The sequence below is a fragment of the Callionymus lyra genome, chromosome 5 (assembly GCF_982586985.1).
Source record: "Callionymus lyra chromosome 5, fCalLyr1.hap1.1, whole genome shotgun sequence".
Lineage (NCBI taxonomy): Eukaryota > Metazoa > Chordata > Actinopteri > Syngnathiformes > Callionymidae > Callionymus > Callionymus lyra.
Genome location: NC_141822.1, coordinates 15,529,177 through 15,554,785, shown reverse-complemented (window position 1 = coordinate 15,554,785; position 25,609 = coordinate 15,529,177). Strand labels below are relative to the sequence as shown.

The following is a 25,609-nucleotide window of genomic DNA, read 5'->3' as shown; positions in this document are numbered from 1 at the left end:
CCTAACCTGAGAGGAGAAGACAACAGTGCAACATTTGTGGACACTTAAATAAAGATGCTGCAACAACCACTTTAAACTTCATTAGACACATGTAATCCCATGTTAGTGCAACGTTATCACTGTGAAGTAAGTTTGACCCAGAAAAAACAAATCTAACATCTGAGAGGCTTCGATTATATCTGCTCTCACCATCTGCACCGCCTGGTTGAACAGCATCTGCTCCGCTGAGATGGAAGAAATCCGGTCCATGAGACGATGCTTTCTGGAGAAGAAGCGCTCCAGACGAGTGCTGAGAGCACGACAGGATCTCACGCTGGACTTGTACATGTCGTTCAGCCTCCGCACAACTGTTGGAAAAAAAAGCATTCAGGTCCAGCAATAGATAGATAGACAGATAGATAGATAGATAGATACTAAACAATGATCTGAAAAGAAATGAGTCCGACCTTGTTTGACGGTGGTGGAAGGGTAGAGTTTCCCTTTCTTTACTCGCTCCATGGTGGTTTGAAGGGCAATGGACAGAAGTTCAGCAGCTTTCATGTAGAGAACCAGCTGCTCTGCATCACTGTTGGTCAATAAAGATGGAATGGAGATGACAAAACAAAGGCTGTTAAATTCTTTGTTCTTTGGAAATGGAAATTTGTATTTTGTAAGAAAACAGCTTGGAGTGAAAATTGACCAATGATAAAAAAAAATGTAACTTGTGATTTGAACTATATGTTATGTGATTTTCTTTTTGTTCGAATTCATCTTTTAAAATGTATAATCTCTAAAAGTGACGACTATACTATACTAATTGTACAATTCTGAGTTCGGGGGCAGGAGTGGAGTGAAAGTATCTGGATGTTCTGTTCTATGTTAGTCTTTGTATCCTTTGTCTTTGTCGTTTTTCATTGATCTATGTTCTTTGTCTTTATCTTTAGACTTAGATTGTGTCATATTGTTCTTTCTCTTTATGGTCTTGTTCTTATTTTATTTTGATTAAATTTTTTATTTTTCAAGAAAAAATGCTGTATTTTCTGTGGCTATTGGAAAAAAATAATTTCAATAATCAATAAAGTTTTACCTTATACCAATAGAATCCACAACCTAAAACACAAATCTATCTATGGAATTTGTACCAATCAAATAACGTACAATTTAAAATCAGCATTTACCTCCAGAGGGATCAATAAGGTTTTAATCTATCTATCTATAAAATCATAATGAAGTTGTCCCGGGTTTATCGCAGCGTAATGTTCTGAAAACCCCTGCATTAAACTAATTTATAACTTGTTTAAATTAACACTATACGACTCAAAATTGTATTAGTAAGTAAGTAAGTAAGTAAGTAAGTAATATTTATTTATTTATATAGCGCTTTTCCAGACCAGGGTCGCAAGCACTTAGACAATCAAAACAATACTCAAAAAAGTATATACTTTAAAGATCAAGATAATACTGATAACACAACAGGAGTTCCAGAAAATCAAGGAAAAGCCTGAACAAATAGAAACGTCTTAAGATGTTTCTTAAAGGAGTCAGTAGACTCCATCAAGCGCAAAGAAAGATGAAGATCGTTCCAAAGCTTAGGAGCAACAGCCTGAAAAGATTTCTCTCCTCTGGTCCTGAGCCGTGTGCGTGGAACCATCAGTAGATTCTGATCCACAGACCTCAGAGCCCGAGCTGGGGTGTAAGTCTGGATCAGATCAGTGATATTAGGGTGCAATCCCTCTCAACAACCCCCTCAGGAACAGTGACCTGAACAGCTCCCATAATGCTTTGCCGCCCAGTCAACCAATCACAGCTGTCGATTGCTTTTGACACACGACATAGACGTAGAATTTTAAGTAAAGTATCGTAGCGACAAATTGGCCTTCACTAAATAGAGCAGTGTGCAGAAAGGAATCGTGGGAGTTTGTTGGCACCGTAAGTAAGGTGGGTTCAGAAATAAGGGCCTCCTGCTAAACTGTGGGCATTTACAGTAAATTGCCTTTTTTTTTTAACAGTGTGAACAATGACGAGCAGCTTTGATGTTTGTGCTACAATATAATGGAATATAGTAAATACTGCCTTCAACTGACAAGAGCAGGAGAAGTGACGTTTCCTCACCTCCATTCTCGGCTGAGCGAGCTGATCTGATCTGCCACCAGGCTCTGGTGCTGGGGGAGGGAGGGAAGACTGGTGTCACTATGTTCCCCCATCAACAGAACCCCGCGAGCTCCGGCCACTTCCATGAGACAGCGCGTGAACTCCAGAGTGAAGCGTAGGCTGTGCACCGTGTCGGTGTGCTCCTGCTGCACTCACAGACGGGGAGAGAGGAAGAGACGGAATTTTAAACAGATAACACCAGAATGTCGGTTCTTTTCAGACCATTGTGTAAGAACCTAAACAGGAATGTATTCTGTGAACTTATAAACCATTTTTATAGACTATGAATCCATTATCTTCTCCAATTCCCTCTCAATAATTGAAGGAAGCAGGAAAAAATTAGTAGTAATTTTGTATTTTTATTGACGTTCTGAAACATTTTTGCTTTTATCTACCTTTGATTTAAAGTTAAAAATGTTTCTTTACATTAACTTTCCCTTAGCAGAGTCACATGGGAGCTGGGGCCTATCCCAGCTACCTAGGGTGAGACAAAACAAAAACATACACACAAACAATCAAATGATTGTTCTTCAGCTTATGTATGTTTTTGAACTGTGAGATGCCGGGAGTAAAACAGGGGGAAATCCACACAAAATGATGAATTATTTTAGTGATTTAGAAGTAGTGTAAGAAATATCAAAACTTTGGTATATCGGAAAAAAAACAAACAATTTTTCTTTGAGGGGGGGCTTTAAAATTATTTTTCATTTAATAGTTTATATTTCAATAAAATGAGTAAAACAAAAAAAAATACTCTTTATTTATAATGTAACGCAAAGCAGATTTCGTTCATTTTTGTGTTGCAAATTTGTGCAACTTAAGGAACAGTAAATTCTCGCAAGATCCCGGCAATGAATGAGGACAAGAGGATACAGTCGATTCCAGCAGCTTTTAAACCTGAGTGAAGTACTCGATACTACAAATAAATTGTTATTCCTACAGTATCCCAAAATAGCCCCTTATATTGTCTTGTTGACCCTGTATCGTAAAGCATTCCGAAATGCCAGATCTTGCCAAAACCTATGAGTTGTTTTGAATAAAAAAGGTAGCAAATCTTGCGCATCCTGCCACAAACACTTATTTAAAAGCTCAGATGATGAATGACTTGGCAACTTTACAGTAAAGTTATCAAGCAAACAGGTCATGAGTAGCTCCTGAAAACGCCATTTAAATAAAAACACAAATAAAAGTTATGAATCAAGGTTGACAGTTGCATCATTAACCTTGTCTTCAGTGGGCTGCTGGATTGAAAGGGCACAGTATTGATTACATCGGTGGAACAACAAGACAAAATAGATATTTGTCCTTGAAGTGTGGTGAAAATGTTAGATTTTCCTGGTCATAAATTTTTGTTTTTTTCTCCTTCTTAGTAGCAAGCGGACGGATTCCTTTTTTATTATACGTTTGATCGACACTGTAAAACCATGTGTTCCTTTTCTTTGTATCTTTTCCTTTGGGCTCTCACCTCCATCAGTGTCTCCTCAGGAAGATCCGGAGCCTCGAAGGCTACATGACCACCCATGTTCGCCGAGATGGGATCGTAAAACCCGTAACGAGGGCTGGGAGGCGCTTCAAAGCCATCCAGATAGGGGCCCGTCTGATGATAGGGGCTGTTGTAGGAGCCTGCGGGGCTCAGTGAAGCGAAGGAGCCTGAAAGATTCCACAGGGAAGGATGATTCATATGCACACGATAAATTGGGAACAAAAATAAAAAATGTAGGTTAATGGAAAATAAAAGGTTGAATGGTGGCTAAGATTCAATATATTAAGATATTGGTCACACATGGCTGCACTAAATACATGCCTGAATACACAATTGAAGTTATTAATCATTTCCAACCTCCAGACAATTGGACAATGATTGAAATCCACATTTTAGGAAATGGAGACCATCTTTTTTTGCTGGATAATGTGTCCTGATATAATCCTTTTATGAGGCGATGCTTGAGGGAAATCTACTTAAGAGTCATGGATATCTTAAATAACCTTCAAATAATTATAGCATTTTGCTTTGGACCTGGTTTATTTTTAACATTTTCTTAAAACTCAAATCCAATTCTAAAGAAACAAATTACCTCAGTTCAAATGTCAGAAACCTGCCAATTAAGATTGAAAAGTTAAATCAACTTTGATCAAATATTAATGAAAAGATAAGCTAAGGGGTGAAAGTTAATTAAAGATATTTCCAAAAATCTGATAACATCCCAACAGTCCTAAAGGTCCACAAACGCAACAGTGAGAAAGTTTCAGTAATATATTAAGGAGCCCCCCAGGGGACATGGAGGGATAGATAATCTTTAGATCAACTTTTAAATATCTATTTTTTGTCTATATATGAAGAATTCATCCGAGATGATTCTTGACTGACCTTTGCAAAATTTCATATTCAAAGTTGACTATTATACTTAAATCAACTCGCCGGTTTGTTCTTATATGTATTTTTTAATTACACCAAATTAAATAACAGCTTCTTTTTTAAATGATGATATTGTGTTAATGTATAAAGACAATTCATAAATATTCACAAACTCTCATCAAGTTGGTGATTTTTGATATGGAGGCAATTACACGGGAAGGTTTTTTTTTCAGATAAACTCTGAAAAGGATTAATATTTAATTATTGCCGGACATTTTTTTCTCCAATGCCTCTGCAATGTTCCATCAAATTTAGCCGCAGAGGGCTTGAGTGTCTGATAAGTCGACTCCAGTCCTTTATAGAAGGCAGAAAGACTAAGATTTAGTCATAAATAGACATTGAAAATGCGTCTATGGATCTACTTTTTCCCCTCTACTCCCATGGCGGTTTTGATAAAACCCTTATTAAGTGTATTTGTGAAAGAGAAATGAATCATTTTTTCATCTGTGTTTAACATAAACAAAATAACTAAAATAGAGGATTGTTTGAGGACCTGGTAAAATGGACACAGTAGTGGTGGTCTGATGAAGCTTCATGAAGCAGTGTCATGGTGTTTAGGGGTCAGTAGGTGGCGCCATCAGTTTAAAAGTGATGTGATGTTTCATTAGAACAGTGCTTCAAAACAAAGTGCAGATGCTGCCATCTTGTGTTCTCTGAAAATAATGACACTGCTTCATGAAGCTTCATCAGACCATCACTAGTACACAAAGCTCAAGACATGAAGGCATGCACATTAAAGTCGCACATGCAATGTGTGAAATGCAAACAAGAGGAAAAGTGATTGTAAGAGAGACGCAAAAACAAACAAAACAACAAACAGAAGCACAAACTATCATAAAGGTTGATGCGAAAAAGAGGAAACAGCAGTGGTTTTAAGTGTTATCAGCATGAATGCAAGGAATATCTGTGTGGCACCAAGAGAGGATACATGCATGAAAGCAGACAAGTTAGATCATCGAAGCAGCACAACAACAAGTTACACGGTGCATGAATTGTTAAATGACGTTGTTCTGTCGTCTGCCTCAAAATACTCTGATCTTGGAAGCAGCGGGAGTTGCATTAGAGGCCGTTATTGGAAGCTTCGCTGCATGCATTTACCAAAACAAAACAAGGTTTAAGTTGGTAGCAGTAGAGCTCATTACCAGAGTGCCTCCTTTGTCTAGATGTGTGAGGCGGCGTGCCGCCATTGGGTGGCGAGCCGATGGTAAAAACCACCCTTGCCGGGCTGCAGGAGCCAGGTGCCGACCCTGCCCCAGCAATTGGGGGCACAACAAAGCAGATGATGGTGAGATTTAAAGGAACAGAGGAAAATAGGAAACTTCATTTGCTTGGGTGTTTCAAGTACCTGTTGGGTCCAAAGACTTGTCGGAGTACAGGTTCTCGTTGCTGCCCCTGTCACTCGCTGGTCCACCGGGTCCAAGAGCCGCCATGAGCAGAACATCAGAGAGGCGACCAGCACTGTTGGACCTGCTCCACACAACCAAAGAGAGTCACACAAAGCTTCTTGAAGATCTTTTCTTAGATAGGAAACAGATGGAGAAAATATTTTTTCTACTTGTACAAGTTCACATATGGTCAAATTAAGTCAAATAAACTATGTTCAAGTGTCTTCATGTCAACTGACGGTTGTAAGACTCCTCGGGAAATCTTACCTTCCAGGTTCTTCATCTGGCCGTCTGTGATAGCGAAATGCATTCTGGCTGCAGTGCGCTTGTGTCTGCTGTGTGAAGTCCCGAAGTTCAGTAGGACTGGTCCGACTGCAGGGGGAACCAACAACCAGGCCCTGCGGGGTGAGGAAAGTTACGAGGTTGGGGGAGCTGGGAGGCCTGTTGAATTCAAATGGGGATATGGCCTGTGGACAGACAGACAGTTAATGCTTCGAATGTTAAGAGGGAAAGAGGCAAACCAGCTCTGGCCCACTCACTCTAGAAGGGGAGCCCAGGATGGTGGGAAGGGGGCTCCGCTGCAAAAGTTCACTCAGCCTGGGGGAGGAGTGCAGGGGCCGCACAGCCATCAGTCCTGCAGAGTCCACCGCAACCATGGGATCCGACAGCTGCTTCTTGATCTTTTGTCGCGCGCCTCCTGTGGCGAGGTCCAGCAGACAGGGTGCGCTGTGTAGCCGTGTACCCATTCCTTTCACCGGCGGTTGCTGCAAAGAAGTTGGCTGAGGGGCTGTCGAGGAAATTGGGATAAATTAAGGTCAGAATAGTTCAGCATGGACTCAGCAGGTGGCATGGAAGGCTGAAATGTCAGGCAAGTCGATAGACCTTCCTATTCAGCCAGAGATACAGCAGACTGGCAATAAAGGAAAGTGTGGCCTTTTTTAATAACATCATTTCTGCTGTTACAAGGACATAGATAGATGCCTTTTTTCATTAGCTTAGTAGAATCTGGAATATATTCCCCTCTAAGATAAAAATCTAAAAACAGTTTCTGGTTCATTTATATTTTTGTATTTGGTAAAACCTAGACTACTATTGCAGTTAAAAATAATAATAATAAAAAACAAAACTTCAAAACATGTCTGGATTCAAGATTTTTGATTAAAAAATAACAACATTCTGTGTGATCATTTAAAAAAGAACACAAAAAATAGAGAATAAAATCACAAGCAAATTTTTTAAAGTGACATTATTATTGTTATTAAAGAGGCAGTAGTATTTTAGAGAGTGGCTTTTATTAGTAGGAGTGACTATTATTGATTTGTGTGTTTAGTGTATTTTAATTTTCTTTCATTTGAACAATCGTATTATTTGGTATATTATTATTTTCAATTCTCACATATTCACCCATATTTTGAGGACATGTTGCCTCTGGGTCAAGGTGACCCAGTAGCCCGTTCCATTTGCTCCAGAGACAACACAAGGCATACCACAAACATGTTTGTTTTTGGGCTACCAGGTCACCTTGACCCAGAGACAACACAAGGCATACCACAAACCTGTTTGTTTTTGGGCCACCAGGTCACCTTGACCCAGAGACAAAACAAGGGATACCACACACATATTTGTTTTTAGGCCACCGGGTCACCTTGACCCAGGGACAACACAACACATACCACAAACATTTTTGTTTTTGGGCACCCCAGGTCCCCTTGACCCAGGGACAACACAAGGGATACCACAAACATGTATTTTTTTGGGGCCCCAGGTCACCTTGACCAAGAGAAAACACAAGGGATACCACAAACATGTTTGTTTTTGGGCCAACAGGCCCCCTTGACCCAGAAATAACACAGGGGTTAAGAACAAGTACTTGCCCTTTTTATCCCCCCCTTTTAAATTGATTCATTAAGTAAGACAAAAAACAATTTGGTAAAATTGAAATTATGTACCATGAGGATATGCCATGCCTGTTCGAGCCCCCCCCAGAGAGAGTCTGTGGGTGGCAGTTCCACGGCCGTGTCCGTAGGGAAGTGAAGGTCCTGCCCGGGGGTTCCCCATCGGGCTTGTGTTCCTGCAGCGTTGCACTCTTGTAACCGACCTAATGGAGCAAAGTCATCGTTTAAACCATGAGGTCTTCAATACCGTCCATCAATTAGCGGCGCCGTCACACACCGAGGCGAGGTGGTGCCACTGTGGAGTTTCTCTTCCAGGCGTTGGTAGTTCTGCACCTGGCTGGGGACCGGGATCGGTAAGGACCGGCCAGGGTTTCTATTGTCGACACCCTGTTTGATTCCCGCCACCTCGGTCGGCCTGCCAAAAATAGTGAGAAGAACCGAGTGCTCAAGGAAACTAGATGGGAGAGGGCAGAGAGAGAGTCTGTGAACACATATGACCCTTCCATGCAGAAAGAAAAAGACATTACAAACATTACAAGAATGTTTGTGTATTTAAGATGGTCAAAAATGATTCATGCAAATAAACATGACTCAAGCCTGTTTTTTATCGTCACGCACAATAAAATGTATTTTAACAAAAACGAAGATGAAGTAATGGATATAATGACAGGAACTACTTCACATGTTTGCCATTAGATAAGCCACACTTTTGGACTTATGGAACATACTTGATAGGACTTGGAGAGTTGCTGTTGGGAGGAGATTGACATGGAGTATTGTCTTGAGCACACATTCCACCAGAAGCCAGAAGTGAGCTTTTGAGGAAGATAAAGAAACACACATCACATTGTAAAGATTACTTTACGTCAGGTGTATCACACAATTGGCAAAAATCTTTTAGCAGATTAAGTCGCCGGTCAGATAAAATATAAATCCACCCAATAAGAAGTAGCAGTCTGACTTGTATCCTGCATTCTTTAAGGGTTAAATTATCTTAATAACCTCTTGTTTTCCTCTGTCAACTAAATAATTCCTTTCCTTAAACATCAGTTTTACTCATTGGTTGATGGTCGATGAAGCGTAATGAAGCAGTGTCATTATTTTCAGAGTCCACTAGATGGCGGCATCTGCACTACTTTCCTTTGTTTTGAACAACTGCTCCAACAAAACATCCATTTTAAAACTGATTGCGCCACCTAGTGACCTCTAAACAACATGACACAGCTTCATGAAGCTTCATCAGACCATCACTATTTACAACCATCATCTCTCTCCCTTTTCCTAAATATTTGCATTTTCACAGGTCACCAAATCAACATGAATCTACTTTGATTTCAAGATTTTAAGCCACATGAAATTACTTTGTGAGCCAGGTTTTGCCTTAAGGCGTAAGCCTACCATGCAATATAAATTTTAACCACATTTTCAAACGCAAAATAAATTGATATGCACCACACCTGGGCAGGGAGCAGCTATGTGACTTTAATAACATGAACCTCGGAGTACAACTATACGTACTACGATCTTCCTCTCTCTTTGGGCTTGATGGACTCTTTCAAGGAACATCTTAAGACGTTTTTATTTGTTCAGGCTTTTCCTTGATTTTCTGGAACTCCTGTTGTGTTATCAGTTTTATCTTGACCTTTAAAGTTTATACTTTACTGAATTTTGTTTTTATTGTTTAAGCGCTTTGTGACCCTGGTCTGGAAAAGCGCTATATAAATACAAATTATTTATTTACTTACGTACGCCATTGTAAAAATATTTTTGACATATAAATATTTTATTTTGTACATGTTTTTAGTGTTCAATATTAGCTCAATCTAAATGAGAATACGTTTTTTTTCTATATTGTTGTAATTGTCTTCACTAATGTCTGCATGTATAACTCATAATTATGTATACTTTATTTTTAAATACAACTTATATAAACTGAAATCATATACAATGAAAATTGAAAAGATGAATTTATAAACCATGCCAATTCAACTTGTTTTTCTTCAGTCCTGAACAACTTTAGTAGGATATAATTTGACCCTACGGTAATTTTACTACCCACTCACGATATATATGGCAATAAAAAAAGATAAACTGCAGTACTTACCTTTGGTTCATCAGACTGTCTTGCATCACTTTACTTTCACACGTCAGCTCGCCAGCTAAAATAAACGGAAATATTTTCAGTAATATCATGAATTATACCAACAATCCAGTACCAATGAGAAACTTACAAAGGAAAAACTAATAAATTGACAATAAGCGACGATAAAGTGTAAAATAAAGCTAAATCTTCATACAAAAAGAAAATTCACCCCAATTGTTTGTCCTTACATTGATTAGCAGTGACGATAACAAAGTCATCGGTGTCACACGACGAGGAGTTTTTGCTGCTACCGCCACCTGCAGACTCCTTGAGGCGAAACCCTGTTGCCCCCTGAGTGGGTGATTGCAACGCTTTGGCACGGATCTGCTGAACCTCCGCGAGGGACTGCTGCTGAGACAAGGGGAAAACATGTAGAACTTGAGCAGGAAGAGAGGGGGAAACATAAGAGCGAGGAGGAACGTGAAGAACAGAGAAAACATTAACCGGAGGTGAGGCGAGGTGAGACGTGGACGAGCTGCTACACGAGCTTGCCGATGCTGAACTTGGAAAGCAGGTCATGGTCACCAGAGGAGCTGCTGTGGGAAAATTAAATCAAGCCAAAATGAATATTGCTGTTGAGATACTAATGTGTTGTTATTAGGACTTACTTTTTTTCATAGATGTGTTCGCCTCCAGGAATGGATGACTGAAGAAGTCCTCTTTAAGGAAAAAAACAAAACATTATAAGATTGCAAACTAAAAAAACAATCTGACCACAGCAATCTTTTTGCTTATGACATGTTTTTAGTCATTTAAGTGCATTTTCGCTCACCAAAATCAATGCGGTCCTTGTGGTTACGCTGCAGTAAACCCAGGAGAAGGTGCTTCAAGTGAACCGATGTTTCTCTGGGGATGCTGCAAAAGAGGCCTTTGTTAACATTTCCCACTAGATTTAGCAGCAATGAAGGTGAAATTATCACTGAAATAAAATGGATACAAACAATATAATGAAAGATTTCACAAGTGGAAGATCAGTTTAATGAGAATTTTCAACATTAAAGAAAATCAGATCAAACTACTTTATTTAATTAAAAAACTACATTTGTTAATTAGAGCGAGATTATCAACAATAAACAATCGTAATAATAATAAATACATATGCATGCGTGGCGTTCTTACTTTGGGCTGAGACTCTTGTGTTTCTCATAGAACAGCCGGAGATCCTGAGGACTGCTGGCCTGTGGGTGGAAAAAAAAAAAAAGGTCAAAATAAACTTGTGAAAGAGTTCACAGCAAACTGTGTAGTGTTTGACAAACAAGTCAGATATCAAGTGGAGATGTATTATAGCTCAGAAATGCATCTGTATCGAGTGGCATAAGTCAAACAAGACGGAGGATATTCTCTAAAGAATGTCAACTGGTGAGTTCTTCAGAGTGATACTGTAAAGTATGAGATAAGCAAACAAGGAAAATAAAATCTTTTAGCAATTAAGGTTGCGTGCAACGTACCAAGTCTCCTTAACATGAAGAAGGAGTATGATTAGGAAATTATCTTTTTGAACCTGGACCCTTTATTAACAAAGTGTTTATCCTCCATCAAACTCAATTCAGTTGACAAAACACGGGCATCTTTAATGCCAACATATCTCAACTTTGATTTTGATCAACCATCGATAGAGCCACATAAAATGACTTGGTGGACAGGAATTGGCCTTTGATTTTGAATCATGGGATCTACAGTACATAGATGTTTTTTTACCAAGCGAGTCACCAAGTAAACAATCTCTTTGAACATTTTCATTAGCTCTAAAAGCAGCTTTGTCAAATCAGTGCTCACAAGCCTTCAGTCACAATGACAGGAATGTCAAGAACGAGCCTCAGCAGAGCAGCGTGCTTACTTGAAATGGTGCCTTCCCTGTCAGACACTGAAAAACGATGGTTCCTATACTCCACAAATCAGCCTTGGCAGCGTAGTTCTGCGACATGATGACCTCCGGTGCCTTGAAAAAAATTGCGGATTGAATTGCTTTTCAATAGGAAAGAAGAGTCTTCATTGACAAACCAAATGTATATCACATTAAAATATTAAATGGTGTGTGTTTGATTTAATTTAGATGAACTACGTAGTTTAGCTTTTCAGTCAGTGAGAAATGGTCAAAACTACCAATATATATACAATTATATGAATACTTTGTGTCATGTTTCTCACCATGTACATGGGAGATCCACAGAGAGTTGCTGCCGTCATGTTGTTCTGAAGATAACGTGCAAAACCAAAGTCGGCTTGAGAAGATGAAGAAAGCAAAGATTAGAGAAAAACATCGGCATTAAGAATTTGTTAAAAAAAAAAGGTTGGAGCCCATTATGGTTGAAAACCATTACAGTTCCATAGTTAACAGGGCCACAAGGTGAACGCTGCTGGTGGAGCTATTAGTGTGAGTTTTCCCAGAGTACCAAGGATTATAACGTCTTGCTGAGACTCACAAGGAAATCCATTTTCCCGAGAGGAAAGAAGTATAAAGTAGCTTTACAAACCAGCTGACAACATAGTCCTCTGAGAACATGATGTAATAAATATATTCAATTAATTCTTGTAGCAGTTTGTTTATTGCATTTGTTTGTTTTCTTCCCTGGCTTATCCTTACAAGATTTGAATTCTTTATTTAAAAGTCAAATTTATGCGTCTGCTTGGAGATTAAATATAAGCTTTGCAATAACATTTTGATACATTATTTGAAACAGAAATGTATATTTAGGCAGCTAGAAAAAAGACTGAATCTATCCATCCATCCATGATCATTAAAGCTGTTGTTCAAAACAAAGGAAAATAGTGCAGAGTCCGCCGTCTAGTGGACTTTAGTGGAAAATAATGACACTGCTTCATGAAGCTTCATCAGACCATCACTTGTTCTAAGCGTCACGAACAAAGAGAAACTCACCGATTTTGATACAGGTATTGTTGGAGTGGGACTTTCGTCCTGCTGGGTAGGAAAGCAGAATGTTCTGAGGTTTCAGGTCTCTGTGGATGATTCCTTTGGACTGAAGGACTCTCATGGCCCCCGCAATCTGTTGCAGGAAAACACGGATCGTGTCCTCGCTGAGTGTTCCTTTGGCTGGAGAGAAAATGTGACCATAAAGTAAGTCTCAATGACGCTGATATCTTCTAGAGTTCCACTATTTAAAGGTGATAACAGCCGTTATTATCAACACGTTCAGAGATAGAATATGAGTAGAAAAAACAGGGCTATGAAATGGAGAATCTCTGACAAAATTTATTGAACTATTCCTTATCTTAAACACAGATAAGTCAATAACACAATATGATAATTCTTAATAAACAAAACACAGTGAAAAGAAAAGCCATAACTCATGTTACCCTTGTTCTGGATTTCATAACATTTTTTAACTAGAATTACTTGTTTGTTTTGTATTGTATTACAATAATAAGCAAAGACTCAGATTATTTTAACAAAGAGAGAGTTCTCATGGGAATAACAACCAAACCAAAATTTCAATCCGTTGTTTACTGTACCTTATATATAATCAAGGTTTTAAAAACAAGCTGGCTTTATCTTATTAATACAATATGAAATCTATCAAATCTGAGATACAGGACTTGATAAACTGTTTTGTCTGCCATTATCTGCTCACAGGAGAATATTTCTACACTCGGCCTCGACACAAAAACAACATTAGAACAAGAGTTGACAAAACAATTACTTGCTTGTCATCGAGCACTTCATTTTCTATAATTATGGTATTGATCTCCCGTCTGAGCAAAGACATAAAACTGGCAGAAAATCAATCATTTGGCTTACAATGAAGGTAGTCCGCAAGGTCGCCCCCGTTGCAGTACTGAAATTAAAAAAAGAGGGAGTAGAGTTATTGTCAAATGATGGGACTGCTGTGTACACAAACATATTTATACCCCTACTTTATTTTCAACATCCATCAATCTGCGACACTAATTCACAAAGCTTCTTGTTCCCATCAGAAGGAATTGAAGTAGGTCGTTTTTGACGAAGTGAGTGGTTAATGGAGACCCCGGAATATCTGGGAAGCAGAAGAACCCTTCACACGCGAGAGTACCACTCGAACTTTGGCCCCAGAAAGCACATCGTCATGAGAATTATTATGAAGGCTTGAAGGATTCAGCATTGAAAAGTGAGTTCCCTGACATTAATCTACCATCTTGAGCTTCAACTAAATAATAGAGGGGCTTAACCAGAATACCAGGTATCTTTCGATTTTTGCTGCAACATGGAAATCTTCTTTGTGGTAGCTTATAGCCAGCAGATATACACAACATATATAACATATATATACATAAATATATATATTAATACATTTATAGATTTGGGGGATAGAAAATATACACTGAAGCAGCAAATAATGAAAATCAAATATTGTGTGTTTAAAAACAGATGTAAATTGTATCCAAGGTCAATTTTCTTTTTTATAAAGGATTTAAAAAACAACTTTTTTAGAAGCCGACTGCTGGACATTTCGCTAACCCTATTCAACCTCATGCCTCGGAGCTAAAAATAGCAGCAGCCGTTTGAGAGCTGGCAGCAAATGCTGAGCAAACAAAGCCAAACATCACAGACAGCTTACCTCCATTACCAGGTACACAGAGCTGGCAGTTTCCTAAAGGGCAGAGAGATAAGAGAGTGGGGGGTTAAAAACAACACATGTCAGTAAAAGACAAAGGAAGAGACAGGAGGTTCTTGTGTTTGGTAAATCAGAACAAACGGGAGACGTGACGCAGTCAGACCAGAAAAATACGGGTAGATAGAACGAGGGAAAAACATTGAAATACAACAAAGAACTGTGTTTTTTTATACATAAAACTAGTACAATAGTTCATAAACGGAACATAAATTATCACAGCGATAAAAACATATATCTATTTCTAAAGTAAATAATGGTGGGAAGTGAAAAAAAAGATGATCGAAGCAGTTATATTTTCTGACTTATCCTTCCTACTATACATATTACTTTTAAGTACTACGAGAGGGAGGTTAAAGAGAAACACTCTTTAACTTTTATTCAACTTTTTAATATCTACAAGTGGAAAACAGTGTTCAAACAGATATACGTTTGGGAAATACCATAACACGTTGCCTTTCTTATCAGATAGTAACAGATGACTGTGGTATTTGACGCAAGCCTCACTCGCATACGCTTGCAACAAGTGATAAAGAAATAACTGGGGCAGAAATGTTTGTTTTCATTTTACAGTTTTAAATCGGCCTCTTAAACGCCTCTCAGCCGTATGTGGGGATGATATTCAGGTTTAGCAAAGGCCGGCAGAGGTAGCAGCCAATTCACACAGCATTCACAACTATAACTGTCTCCAAGGTCCTCTTGACAACAACAACAAAAAAAATCTTCTGAATATGCAACTCGTTCTTAATATTTGTTGTAAAACAGACGAGACGGCAGGGAAAATAGAAAATGAATAATTCTGCCTGAAGGAAAAATATCCTTGTTTTCCGGAAAATAAAATGTTTTAATCTCAAACGGGACAACATTTTATATATTCACGCTGCCGTCTTGTATATTCAGGACTCAAATGAGAAATTGTGTCATGGAATTTTGAGACATAACAACAACACGCTTGAGTGTGTGCCAAGCATCGACTGCCAGCGATGACATGAGTTTGTTTGTCTATAATTGAAGGTTGAGTCCATGTTGTTTAGTCAATGTGTGTTAGCTCTTACCAAAGCCTTTTTTAAATCAATATTAACTGACGGTTTAGTCCCTCACCCTTCTAGCTCACATACAAGAAGGAAGTGTCAACCTTATAAATGCTTCAATCTAGTCATGGGTTGATGAGGCTTCATGAAACAGCTGAGGAGGTATCATGATACAGTGTCATGAGACCCTCTCTACCTTCAAATCATGATACCTCATCAGCTGTCATAAGAACATGGCAGTGAATATAAATAGATAGGAAGGCCAAACTATTTATGAGTCACTTCTGGAGACCTAACTGGTTAGAAATGAATGTACCATCATGGCATGCCAATGATAAAAAATCCCCATGACTAAAAGGACAGCACTAAAAAGTCAAAGAAAGTATTAAAAAAAAATCCTAAAAAAAAGAGAATCACATTGACAAACACATTGTACCTTTAAAAAAAATAAATTTTTCACCATAAACTTCTAGATTTGGTGATCATAAACATAGCAGATTCAAGTCAAGTGTTTTGTAATGAACACAGCTCCTCTGCCAAATGGTTGCCATTTATGAGATTGTTTCTATTTATTCTATCACGGCGGCAAACCTCTTATCTTAGGGACCATCTCAGAGCGCCCTGGGACAGCTGCCATCAAGTCCATTAGTCTATAAATTACCATTTTGGCGATGTAAAGTGATAAATGACCTGGCGTCTGTGTTGCTGACATATTTCATAGTTGTGTTCTATCAGAGATCTTAAAACTATTATTTGAAGATATAAAACATTTTTTCTCTCTACAGAAATCATGTTGCAATTATTGTTAGAGACAGATCTCAAGCCGGAAGACACGTTAAGACATGTTATGCATGATGCATTATTTAATTTATTAAAGAATAGGGCAGTAAATGCAACCCAAACAAGTAGACATGACACAATATTTTAAGGTTTTCATCTTAATGAACACATAAATAACCTAAACCTCTAGAATAATTTTATTTAAAGATGTCTTGTTAAAATTTGTCTTGGCTGGCTTAGGTTACGCTTCAGAGCACAAACAAGTCTCTTTAGAAAATTGCACGAATGAATTAAATATTTGGTAAAATCAACTAACAAGACTGTGTCAACAGATCCTTCTGGGTTTAGTTAAATAAAAAAAAAACAGGTTTTGGTTTAAAAAAAAACTGCACAAATAACATAAGTTAATATCACATGCTGCATATGTTTTCCAGCAATTGCCAGATTTGAAACAGTTCTAGACGAGTTATTTAAAAGTGGAAACAGGTTTCCATTTTGGCAAAATAAAAAGTGGAGTGGTCGGAAAATGTCAACTGAAAAAGTCTGGTGCAGACCTGTGGGTTTTTGGTTCCTGCCAAAAACAAAAGGATCTACTTGTAGGTCACACAGAAGGCATGATTTAAAAAAGATCTATCATCAACTTAACAAGTCGGTTCCTACTTTGAGAACAGTGTATAAAAACTTTTTAGAATGTCTTTTGTGCCTTAAATTTATATATATATGCTCCTCGAGATGCAAAGCCCTTCATAATGATTGATTTTATTCTTTCTTTGAATCCATATGAACGTATTTTTATGATTTAATTTTTCATCTTTGAAGGGGTTTGAAATGGTTTTGAAGGCACTTCATGACTCAGCCCACATGTCTAACAACCTCATGTTTTGCAATATTAATACTATCCAAGGTTGACAAGGCATCAACTGCTCGGTTTCCAGCTGCCGGGGATGTGAATCAACGTATGAAAAGACTGAAGCACCACCTGGTGAGTTAACAGACTCTGAGGCGTAGTTCAGAGCCGTTTTAACGACAGTCTGGCAGTTCTACTGAATCACGCGTGTTTCTTGAGGCTGGAATTTCTTGTTTAACTATTCCTGGCCCGGCATAAGGAAACATCTTCTAAAGTTGCAACCAGAGACAATAACATTTTCTGTGGCTATGAATGGAATGATTTTTCTTAAGTGAGACAAATAGAACTCATAAGTTACCTGCAGTTTTCATTTGTTTTTTCCCAAATCCAGTCTCTAAAAACAATCTGACAAGACCGACTAAATCTAGTTTTCTAAAGACGAGGGAGAGATAGTTCTTAGTTGCTTGTTTGGACTTTACCCATCTATTGAGCTCTTTGATCCATCCTTTTTTTCTGCCTATAAGAATATTTCTCTAGCTCCACGTGAACATCCAGAGGTTATGGAGTTACTTCGAGCATGAGGAAATTTGACTTATGTATCAAGCAGGTTGCAAAGTACTGAACAGGAAGCCTGAAGGCGAGTTTTAAGGAACTCCCTACAAAGCAACAGTCAAGTGCCTCATGCCAGAATGTAAACACATTGTTAAAGATGTTTAAAAATGTACACAAGAGCGGCTTTTACTTTAACTTCTACTATGGAATGTCTATTAAATGTACCAATGTTATGTAAATGTTCTATTATATCATTAATAAACACTTTTTATTGCTCATAAATAAACGTGCAATTCCAAAGGATTTATTGGAGAGGCAATACGGAACCAAAAATCAATTCAAAACAACCATCCCGAAAAGCTCTAACACCAAGGCAAACGTTGCAAAATCTCCTTTAACAAGCAGTAAAAACAAAACTGCATGACCAAAAGTGGGTCGAGTGGAACAGACACATCCAACAGCCCATCTGCTCCACTCTGTGAGCACAGACGGCCCGGGAAAACTAGGACAATGAGAGGTGAGAGAATTACAGTGCCGGGTAAACAGAGGTCTTGTCAGCGTGTGCGATCAGTCTGCGATGCAAGTGTTATGGGCATGTTTGTTATCACGTACCTGGAAGTCCAGCAGAGCCACAATGTTGTCATGCTTTAGTTCCTGTCGAAAGAATCACATGTTTAGTTTTATTAACTTTATGCAATTTAAATCTGAATAAAATACTGCCTACTTGACATAATAATGTTGCTTAATAATAGCCTTAAAGACAATTTATAGTAATATAAACTATAGTAAGTATTTATATATATGACAACAGAACCAACCACTGATCACTCCACGGAGACTTAATAAATATAAATTAATATAACTGCTTTGGACAAAAAGAATGACAAGAAAGGAAGTATAAGATAGCTAGCCTGCAACTTAACATATCCTCTTAACTGTGGTGGCCCTGTGGTTTTCTTCTGCTTTTGCTTTTGTTTGTTTGAGGAAGCTGCAATGGGTAGTTACACTAACCTGCATTTTTAATCTCAAGTCAAGTGTAAAGGTGTCAATTCAAAATGAAGCAATCGGTCCATAAGACAGACAGTCACTTAAATATCCAGGTAATTCAATTCTATTCCATTATGACTTTGATTTCTTATTTCAGTATTTACTTGTAGATGCATTATATTGGTACACATGCTTTGTGCGATTGCTCTTTTTAGTCCTATGGTTCTCCAAAAAACAAGCCCTGCATGGTAAGAAGAGCCTCTCCACTTTTCTCATCATCATAAACTATTTATGTCAGAAAAGCCAATTTCCTTTTTTCATCCTTCAGGCAGTAGGAGTTCTTCAGAATAGTTTGGTAATAAATATCGAATTGCTTTCATCAAGTTTCATTGGAGTCATGTCCAAATTTGCTTCATAATAAAAGAACAAATATTTATATTATTTTAATATCTTTTATATCAATCAAAAAGAAAATACAGTTTATTTAATGGCACCTTTTTGGACGTTCAAGTCACCCTGCAGATACATTTGAACCAACTAACACATTAAAACGTATAAGTCAAGGAAAGATGATTAAATGGCAGAGAAAGTGAAGTGAATTAAATTGGATGCAATAGGTCGTTTTGACTTTTTGGCCCACTCATTTCTTTTTACCTCAACATTAAAAGTTACCTCTAAATTGGTGATACCGTATGAAAAAGGGTTTTTCTTTTTTATCCAGTACCAAGATTTTTCATCACAAGATAGTTAGTACTTAAGAAAGCAATATAAACTCTTGAATACACCCACATACAAAATAGAAGAAAATCAGTTTATCAAAAGGATTTGCTAACATTTTGAAGTATTTCACAATAAATATCAAAAATTTGAAAAAAAATTCAGTGCATTAAATTACTTCATGTCTGTGTGATCCCTAACAACTCTACAAAGACCAACTCTTACCTTTAATATTTTGATCTCCTTCCCCAACAGGGTGTGTGACTTTGCCAGATTCTTCTTGTTGATACATTTCACAGCCACTTCCCAGTCATGTTTCTGAAGAGATAATCATTAACAATTATGGTATTACATTTCACAACATCCAACAGTCAAGTATGAAGTCTGTCTACCCTTGAATTGCTTTTATTTCACTGAAAATTGAGATTTTGTAATCTGTAATTTAGCCGAATCTGTAACTCTTTTCTTATCAACTTCAGAGACTGAAATTACAATTGTTATTGTTATTTCCAACACATCTCAGCAGCCTCTTCCCAGATGGAAGCGTGCATGTGCAGATTCGGTAAAGTCGTTCATGATTGTGTTGGCTCTGTATCTGGCGCTTTAAGACGTTCACGACGATGGGGAGGTTGCTCCCCATAATCCTCTGGCCGGCCTTCACCACCCTGTGGAGAGCCTTTCCTTTCTGCTACACAGCAGCTGTCAAGTCACACAGCGATGCCAGAGCTGAGGACTCTTTGTCGTTGTTGGCTTCACATAATCTCTTTTTTAAAACCCCAAAAAGCTTCTCTATTTACCAATCAAGTAAAGTGAGCTCTATGTCACGACTGGCAATGAACATGATTCTGATGAACCACTATTTGAGGTTTTTGAATGAGCATTAGGATGCAGGAAGTAGCCGTCGGGAGACGGTTACACTGTCCTTGTAAAGGGACGCTCAGCAACGATGTTCCAAAGTGTCAGTCCAAAGTGTTGCCAAGAAAATATTCCAAAACAATGCAGGTCAGATCCATCCATTATTTGATTCCAATCATCTTGAGCTGCCCATTATCCCATGACATCGCCAGACCTTTTTCGACAAGTGGTTTTCAAAGAAAATTGTACGGAAGGAAAGAATGGAATTTGATATAATATAATAGAAAATGTTATTATCCATAAAATGAACATACAACACACAAATTGCCTTTATATTCAATGCTGATATTACTCAACCACAGCACCTGTGGCATTGTCAGAATCTGTGTCAGCTTGGTAAGCAAGTGACAGGTTTCTGACAGGAAAAAGACGGGAGGCGGCAGAACAAAAGACCTGTCTCGGAAGATTCTGCTGATAAAAGATCTCACTCCCATATAAATCTCCAAAAACATCAGGCAGGATACATCAAGTGTGGTTTTACAGCCAAACAGAAAAATAGCCATGATCGCCTGAACAAATATCAACTATGGAAAAATAAATAAAAGTAGGGAAATTCACGAGTTGATCTTTCTTAACATATTTCTATGACTCCTATGACTCCAGCAGCTGTCACCTCCAGAAGTTTTCCGACGACTCGGCCATTGTGGGCTGCGTGTCTGGGGGGGGCGAGCTGGAGTACAGGTCAGTCATCAAGGACTTTGTCGACTGGTGTGAGAGCAACTACCTCTGCTTAAACACCGGTAAGACAAGGGAGATGGTGATTGACTTCAGGAAAAAGTCCCCACCACATCAACCGGTGAGCATCCATGGCTCGGACATTGAGCTGGTGGACAGCTTCAAATACCTGGGTGTTCACCTCAACAATAAACTGAACTGGTCTACACATATCAACGCCGTGTACAAGAAGGGCCGAAGTAGCCTCCACCTCCTGGGGAGACTGAGGTCCTTCGGAGTGTGCAGACCACTATTAAGGACCTTCTATGACTCCGTGGTAGCCTCTGCTATCCACTACGCTGTGGTCTGCAGGTGAGCAGGCAGCACGGACCGGGACAGGAAGAGACTGAACAGGCTGGTCACGAGGGCCGGCTCTGTCCTGGGCCGCTCGCTGGACTTGGTGGAGGAGGTGGGAGAGAGGAGGACACTTTCCAGACTATCCTCCATCATGGACAACACTCTCCACCCACTGCACCTGACCGTGGAGGAGCTGGCCAGCTCCTTCAGTGGCAGGCTCAGGCACCCCCAGTGTAGGACGGAGCGTTATAGAAGGTCCTTCATCCCAACTGGTGTCAGGATATTTAACTCTCTACTTTAAATATCCTGATGCTAGTCCGTAGTGTGTTTTTTTTCTTGTGTGTTTTTATTTTTTGTTTTTATTTTACTTTATTTTATTTTATTTTTTATTCTACTTTATTTTATTCTGTTAATAGTGCTAATTTTCTAATACTGTAAATAATTTGTATATTTTTAAGATCGTTTTATTTTATTTTATTATCTCTTTTACTATTTCTTTTTTTCCATGCACTTTATTTTCATTGTCCTGCTGCTGCTGTTGTAAAAGTGTGTTTCCCCTCTGGGGATGAATAAACGTTTTCTATTCTATTTCTATTCTATTCTATTCTAAGCATTCTCTGTGTTTAGCAAAAAGGGGTTCCTGGCCATACCCAATGGTGTTTTTGAGGTCTTGGTATAGTCTATCAGCAGTTATGAAATACTGGTACGAGCCCATCTGACTTCTCTCTTTTTGAAGATACAACAGTTAGCACTATGTATAACCAGCAATTAAACAAAAGTACCCAATACATTGGCTGGTGAGCGTACAGTATATATGATAAAATGGATAAAATGTTAAAAGCAAGTCATTGGTCATATGAGAAATTATCAGATATTTTGCAGTGTATTTTCACTTATTCAACTAATATTTAAACACACCTTTTTTTCCACCAATTCATCCTGGAGACTTAAGGCTGTAAGTTTATGTTTTTGTGTGAAAATGAGTGTTAGCAACAAATGTAAGATGGAAATTGGAGATGTTGGACGACAGAAAACTCATTTTAAAACCATGTAAAAAAGAAGGCATCATAAAGTGTAGTAGGAAGTCTATTTAACTTATAAAGGTATCGGCAATAATTCATTTTTATTCGTAGTGTCATTATATGTAATAGCATTTTCAGGATTCATTTCTCTCAAGACATCAGAAAGAAATCTGCCCTACAAGGTAATTTTATGTTCCTCGCTGGCTGCTTGGCTCAAAGAAGATTAATGTTTATATTCATATGGTGACATATAAAGACGCCAGATAAGATAAGGGAAAAGATTATGGATGTCAACGATCATACAAAATTAAAATATGCTAAAACTTGAAGAGATTTGACTAGTGTTTAGTGAAGGATAAAAGCCAAAGAAAATATTAGAAATTGTGTCTCCAAGAATGGAAAGACAATAATGAGACTCATACTTTCTGTTAAAGTTTGGTAAATATGCAGTTTGTTTGGCCCAAGACCCAGACTTTTAAAAGACGTTGGTCACTTATGTGATTGACTTTGACATCCCTGCATTAAACCATAAGAAATTACACAAGTACAATTGTCTCTGTGAGATTAATAAAGTGTTTATCCATCTATATTTCTACCAGATAATACCGGAGTAGGTGTAAAGTTATACATCACAAGTGCAATAGATGGGAGAAATGATATGTGTCCAACTATTATATTTGTAGTGAACACCTTAGGGTTCCACCAGGATGAGCTTGACAATGTAGCTGGGGAGAAGGAAGTCTGGGCCTCCCTGCTAAAGCTGCTGCCCCCGTGACCTAACCCTTGGTCAAGTGGTATCAGAACATTTGGAGGTACTACTCTTAATCTATAACTCCCTTAACCCACCCATATACTTCAGTAGTGTGTTTGTTCTTCACTACTGCTTATTGTTGCATTTCCTGAGATCAATACAGACCAGAACATCAATTTCAATAACACTGTAATGCAATTCATTTTAGTTAATTTGTCATTATTTATATACAATTTTCTGGTGATGTCTCTTATCTTGCTAACATTTTTTATTTTATTCTGTAACACCACCACACAAAAAACCATGTGTTGTGTTTAAACTGGCAATAACAGTTTTGGATTCTGCTTATTGTTGCACTATTACCCTATATTTCCATAATAGAATAGTTTATTATTATTATTATACTATCATAATGTTAGTAGATCATTTGAAGTATGTATGTTTAATCTAAAATGTATTTATGTTCAATCTTTTATATTCCTTATACAAGTAAGTAAGTAATTCATATTTATAGAGCGCTTTTCCAGACCAGGGTCACAAAGCCCTTAAACAACCAAAACAATACTCAATAAAATATATACTTAAAATATCAAGATAACACTGAGAACAACACAGGAGTCTCGGAAAAAAAATCAATATGAACTTGATGCTATGCCAAACCTTAACTGTAAGTTAGTAAGTAAGTAATTTTTATTTGTATAGCGCTTTTCCAGACCAGGGTCACAAAGCGCTTAAACAATCAAAACAATATTCAATAAAGTATATACTTTAAAGGTCAAGATAAAACTGAGAACAGGAGTTCCAGAAAATCAAGGAAAAGCCTGAACAAATAAAAACGTCTTAAGATGTTTCTTGAAGGAGTCAGTAGACTCCATCAAGCACAAAGAGAGAGGAAGATTGTTCCAAAGCTTAGGAGCAACAGACATGGAAGAATTTCTCTCCTCTGGTCCTGAACCGTGTTCAGGAACCATCAGTAGATTCTGATCCACAGACCTCAGAGCCCGAGCTGGGGTGTAAGGCTGGATCAGATCACTGATGCAAGAGGAGCCTGACCATGAATAGCTCTGAAAGTAAGAACCAGAATTTTAAAGTTGATCTTGAAAAAAGGAATATCTTATACTATTTTTTTTTAATGTCACACTCATACAACATCTCATACTGGATAAAAAAAAGTCAAATATTGTACAAGCGACTGAAGGGTAAAAACATATTTGAACGGTTGGGTGTATTTTTCAGGCACGTCCTGTTACTGCCTGTAGGCCTTCTTAAGGTGGACTGACGCAAACATGACACCAGCCGAACAATAACAAGACGAGACGCCACTAAAAAACACAGACTTTTATCCCGACATTATTTGCAAAGAACACTTGTCGTTTAGTCTGGTTTAAAACCGGTCATAACTGGTTATAAAAACCGACATTACCTCTCGGTGTCTTCCTTTAAAGACGACAGCAAAGGCGCCATGTCCTATCAGGTCTTTCCGGCTGAACTCAAACTTCCCCACCGTCTCCATGCTGAGAGAGAGAGAGGGTCAGGGGTCCTGGGGGGGGGGGGTCAGGGGTTCTTCTTCTTAGGCGGACTGGGACAGAGGACCAGGGGGTCTGGGCTCGTCCAGAGTTCCTCTCTCCTCGTCGGAACGGGGGCAGCAGCAGCGGGGCTCGTCACCCCGTCGTCCACTGGCCAGGAGCTGCCTTCCCAACAACAAACCTCCCGCTTCTCTCATGTTAGCAGCACTGCGACGAGGCTCGGAGTTTTATACCGAAAACGGTTCCGTCATGACGTGTTTCAAAGGCATCTTCTCCTGGAGGACCGAGAGAGAGAGAGGGAGTTAAAGCGTCAAGGGTTTCTCTCTCTGTGACGTGCCACCTTAAGAAGAGAGAGAAAAAAAAAAAAGCCACTCGACTGCGTTTTTGTTTATATACACAGGAGCCTGACGTCTGTCGACGGGGAAGCGGCTAAAAAAAAACAACACTTATTCAAGCGGATGACCTTTAGTATTTTCTCCACGCCGGTGTATATTCCTCCGAGTGTCTTTGCAATTGTGAGCTTTATGGCAGAAAAGTCGCAGCGGCGGCGACGAAGAGGATCCCGACAAAAGCAAGACGGCTACATCGACAGTGCGCATGCGCGCAGCAGCTACAGCTGGACGCGTGACGTCAGAGGAGTTGGCCACCACCTGCCGTGGGAAAGACAGCTCGCAGGCCACGCCCCCCTTTTTTTTGTAAAGTCAAATAAGCTGCGATTTTATTCTTGTTTAGATGAGTTTTATTTTTTCAAAACATTTCTTCAATTAACTTAGAAAAAAAAAAAACATTATTTGTGTTAAGAACACTTCCAATATATATATATTTGTAATATGTATATGAATGGTATACTTAGTAGTTAAAAAAAAGAAAAGAGATTGTATTTATATTAGTAAG

General features: G+C 38.5%; 1 protein-coding gene across 6 annotated transcripts in view; it reads right to left on the bottom strand.

The window, feature by feature from the left end:
- The window catches only part of ulk1b (unc-51 like autophagy activating kinase 1), a 28,634-nt gene extending 3,332 nt beyond the window's left edge, over nucleotides 1-25,302 (bottom strand). The window contains exons 1-26 of one of the 6 annotated variants that reach the window (XM_087791077.1): nucleotides 25,179-25,299; nucleotides 24,613-24,990; nucleotides 19,716-19,808; nucleotides 18,399-18,440; nucleotides 14,523-14,555; nucleotides 13,727-13,763; nucleotides 12,848-13,021; nucleotides 12,118-12,191; nucleotides 11,807-11,908; nucleotides 11,089-11,147; nucleotides 10,742-10,824; nucleotides 10,578-10,628; nucleotides 10,414-10,505; nucleotides 10,158-10,320; nucleotides 9,931-9,985; nucleotides 8,555-8,641; nucleotides 8,104-8,280; nucleotides 7,881-8,029; nucleotides 6,471-6,718; nucleotides 6,199-6,398; nucleotides 5,892-6,013; nucleotides 5,689-5,793; nucleotides 3,596-3,780; nucleotides 2,092-2,276; nucleotides 447-565; nucleotides 190-347 (exon numbers count right to left, since the gene is read on the bottom strand). In XM_087791077.1, the coding sequence (XP_087647203.1) occupies nucleotides 190-347; nucleotides 447-565; nucleotides 2,092-2,276; nucleotides 3,596-3,780; nucleotides 5,689-5,793; nucleotides 5,892-6,013; nucleotides 6,199-6,398; nucleotides 6,471-6,718; nucleotides 7,881-8,029; nucleotides 8,104-8,280; nucleotides 8,555-8,641; nucleotides 9,931-9,985; nucleotides 10,158-10,320; nucleotides 10,414-10,505; nucleotides 10,578-10,628; nucleotides 10,742-10,824; nucleotides 11,089-11,147; nucleotides 11,807-11,908; nucleotides 12,118-12,191; nucleotides 12,848-13,021; nucleotides 13,727-13,763; nucleotides 14,523-14,555; nucleotides 18,399-18,440; nucleotides 19,716-19,808; nucleotides 24,613-24,702 (2,883 nt within the window). In that variant the 5' untranslated portion in view covers nucleotides 24,703-24,990; nucleotides 25,179-25,299. Of the gene's footprint in view, nucleotides 1-189; nucleotides 348-446; nucleotides 566-2,091; nucleotides 2,277-3,595; nucleotides 3,781-5,688; nucleotides 5,794-5,891; nucleotides 6,014-6,198; nucleotides 6,399-6,470; nucleotides 6,719-7,880; nucleotides 8,030-8,103; nucleotides 8,281-8,554; nucleotides 8,642-9,930; nucleotides 9,986-10,157; nucleotides 10,321-10,413; nucleotides 10,506-10,577; nucleotides 10,629-10,741; nucleotides 10,825-11,088; nucleotides 11,148-11,806; nucleotides 11,909-12,117; nucleotides 12,192-12,847; nucleotides 13,022-13,726; nucleotides 13,764-14,522; nucleotides 14,556-18,398; nucleotides 18,441-19,715; nucleotides 19,809-24,612 lie in introns of all 6 variants that reach the window. The other 5 variants (XM_087791076.1, XM_087791079.1, XM_087791078.1 and 2 more) reach the window with 5 other exon arrangements.
- Between the last annotated feature and the right edge of the window lie 307 nt (nucleotides 25,303-25,609).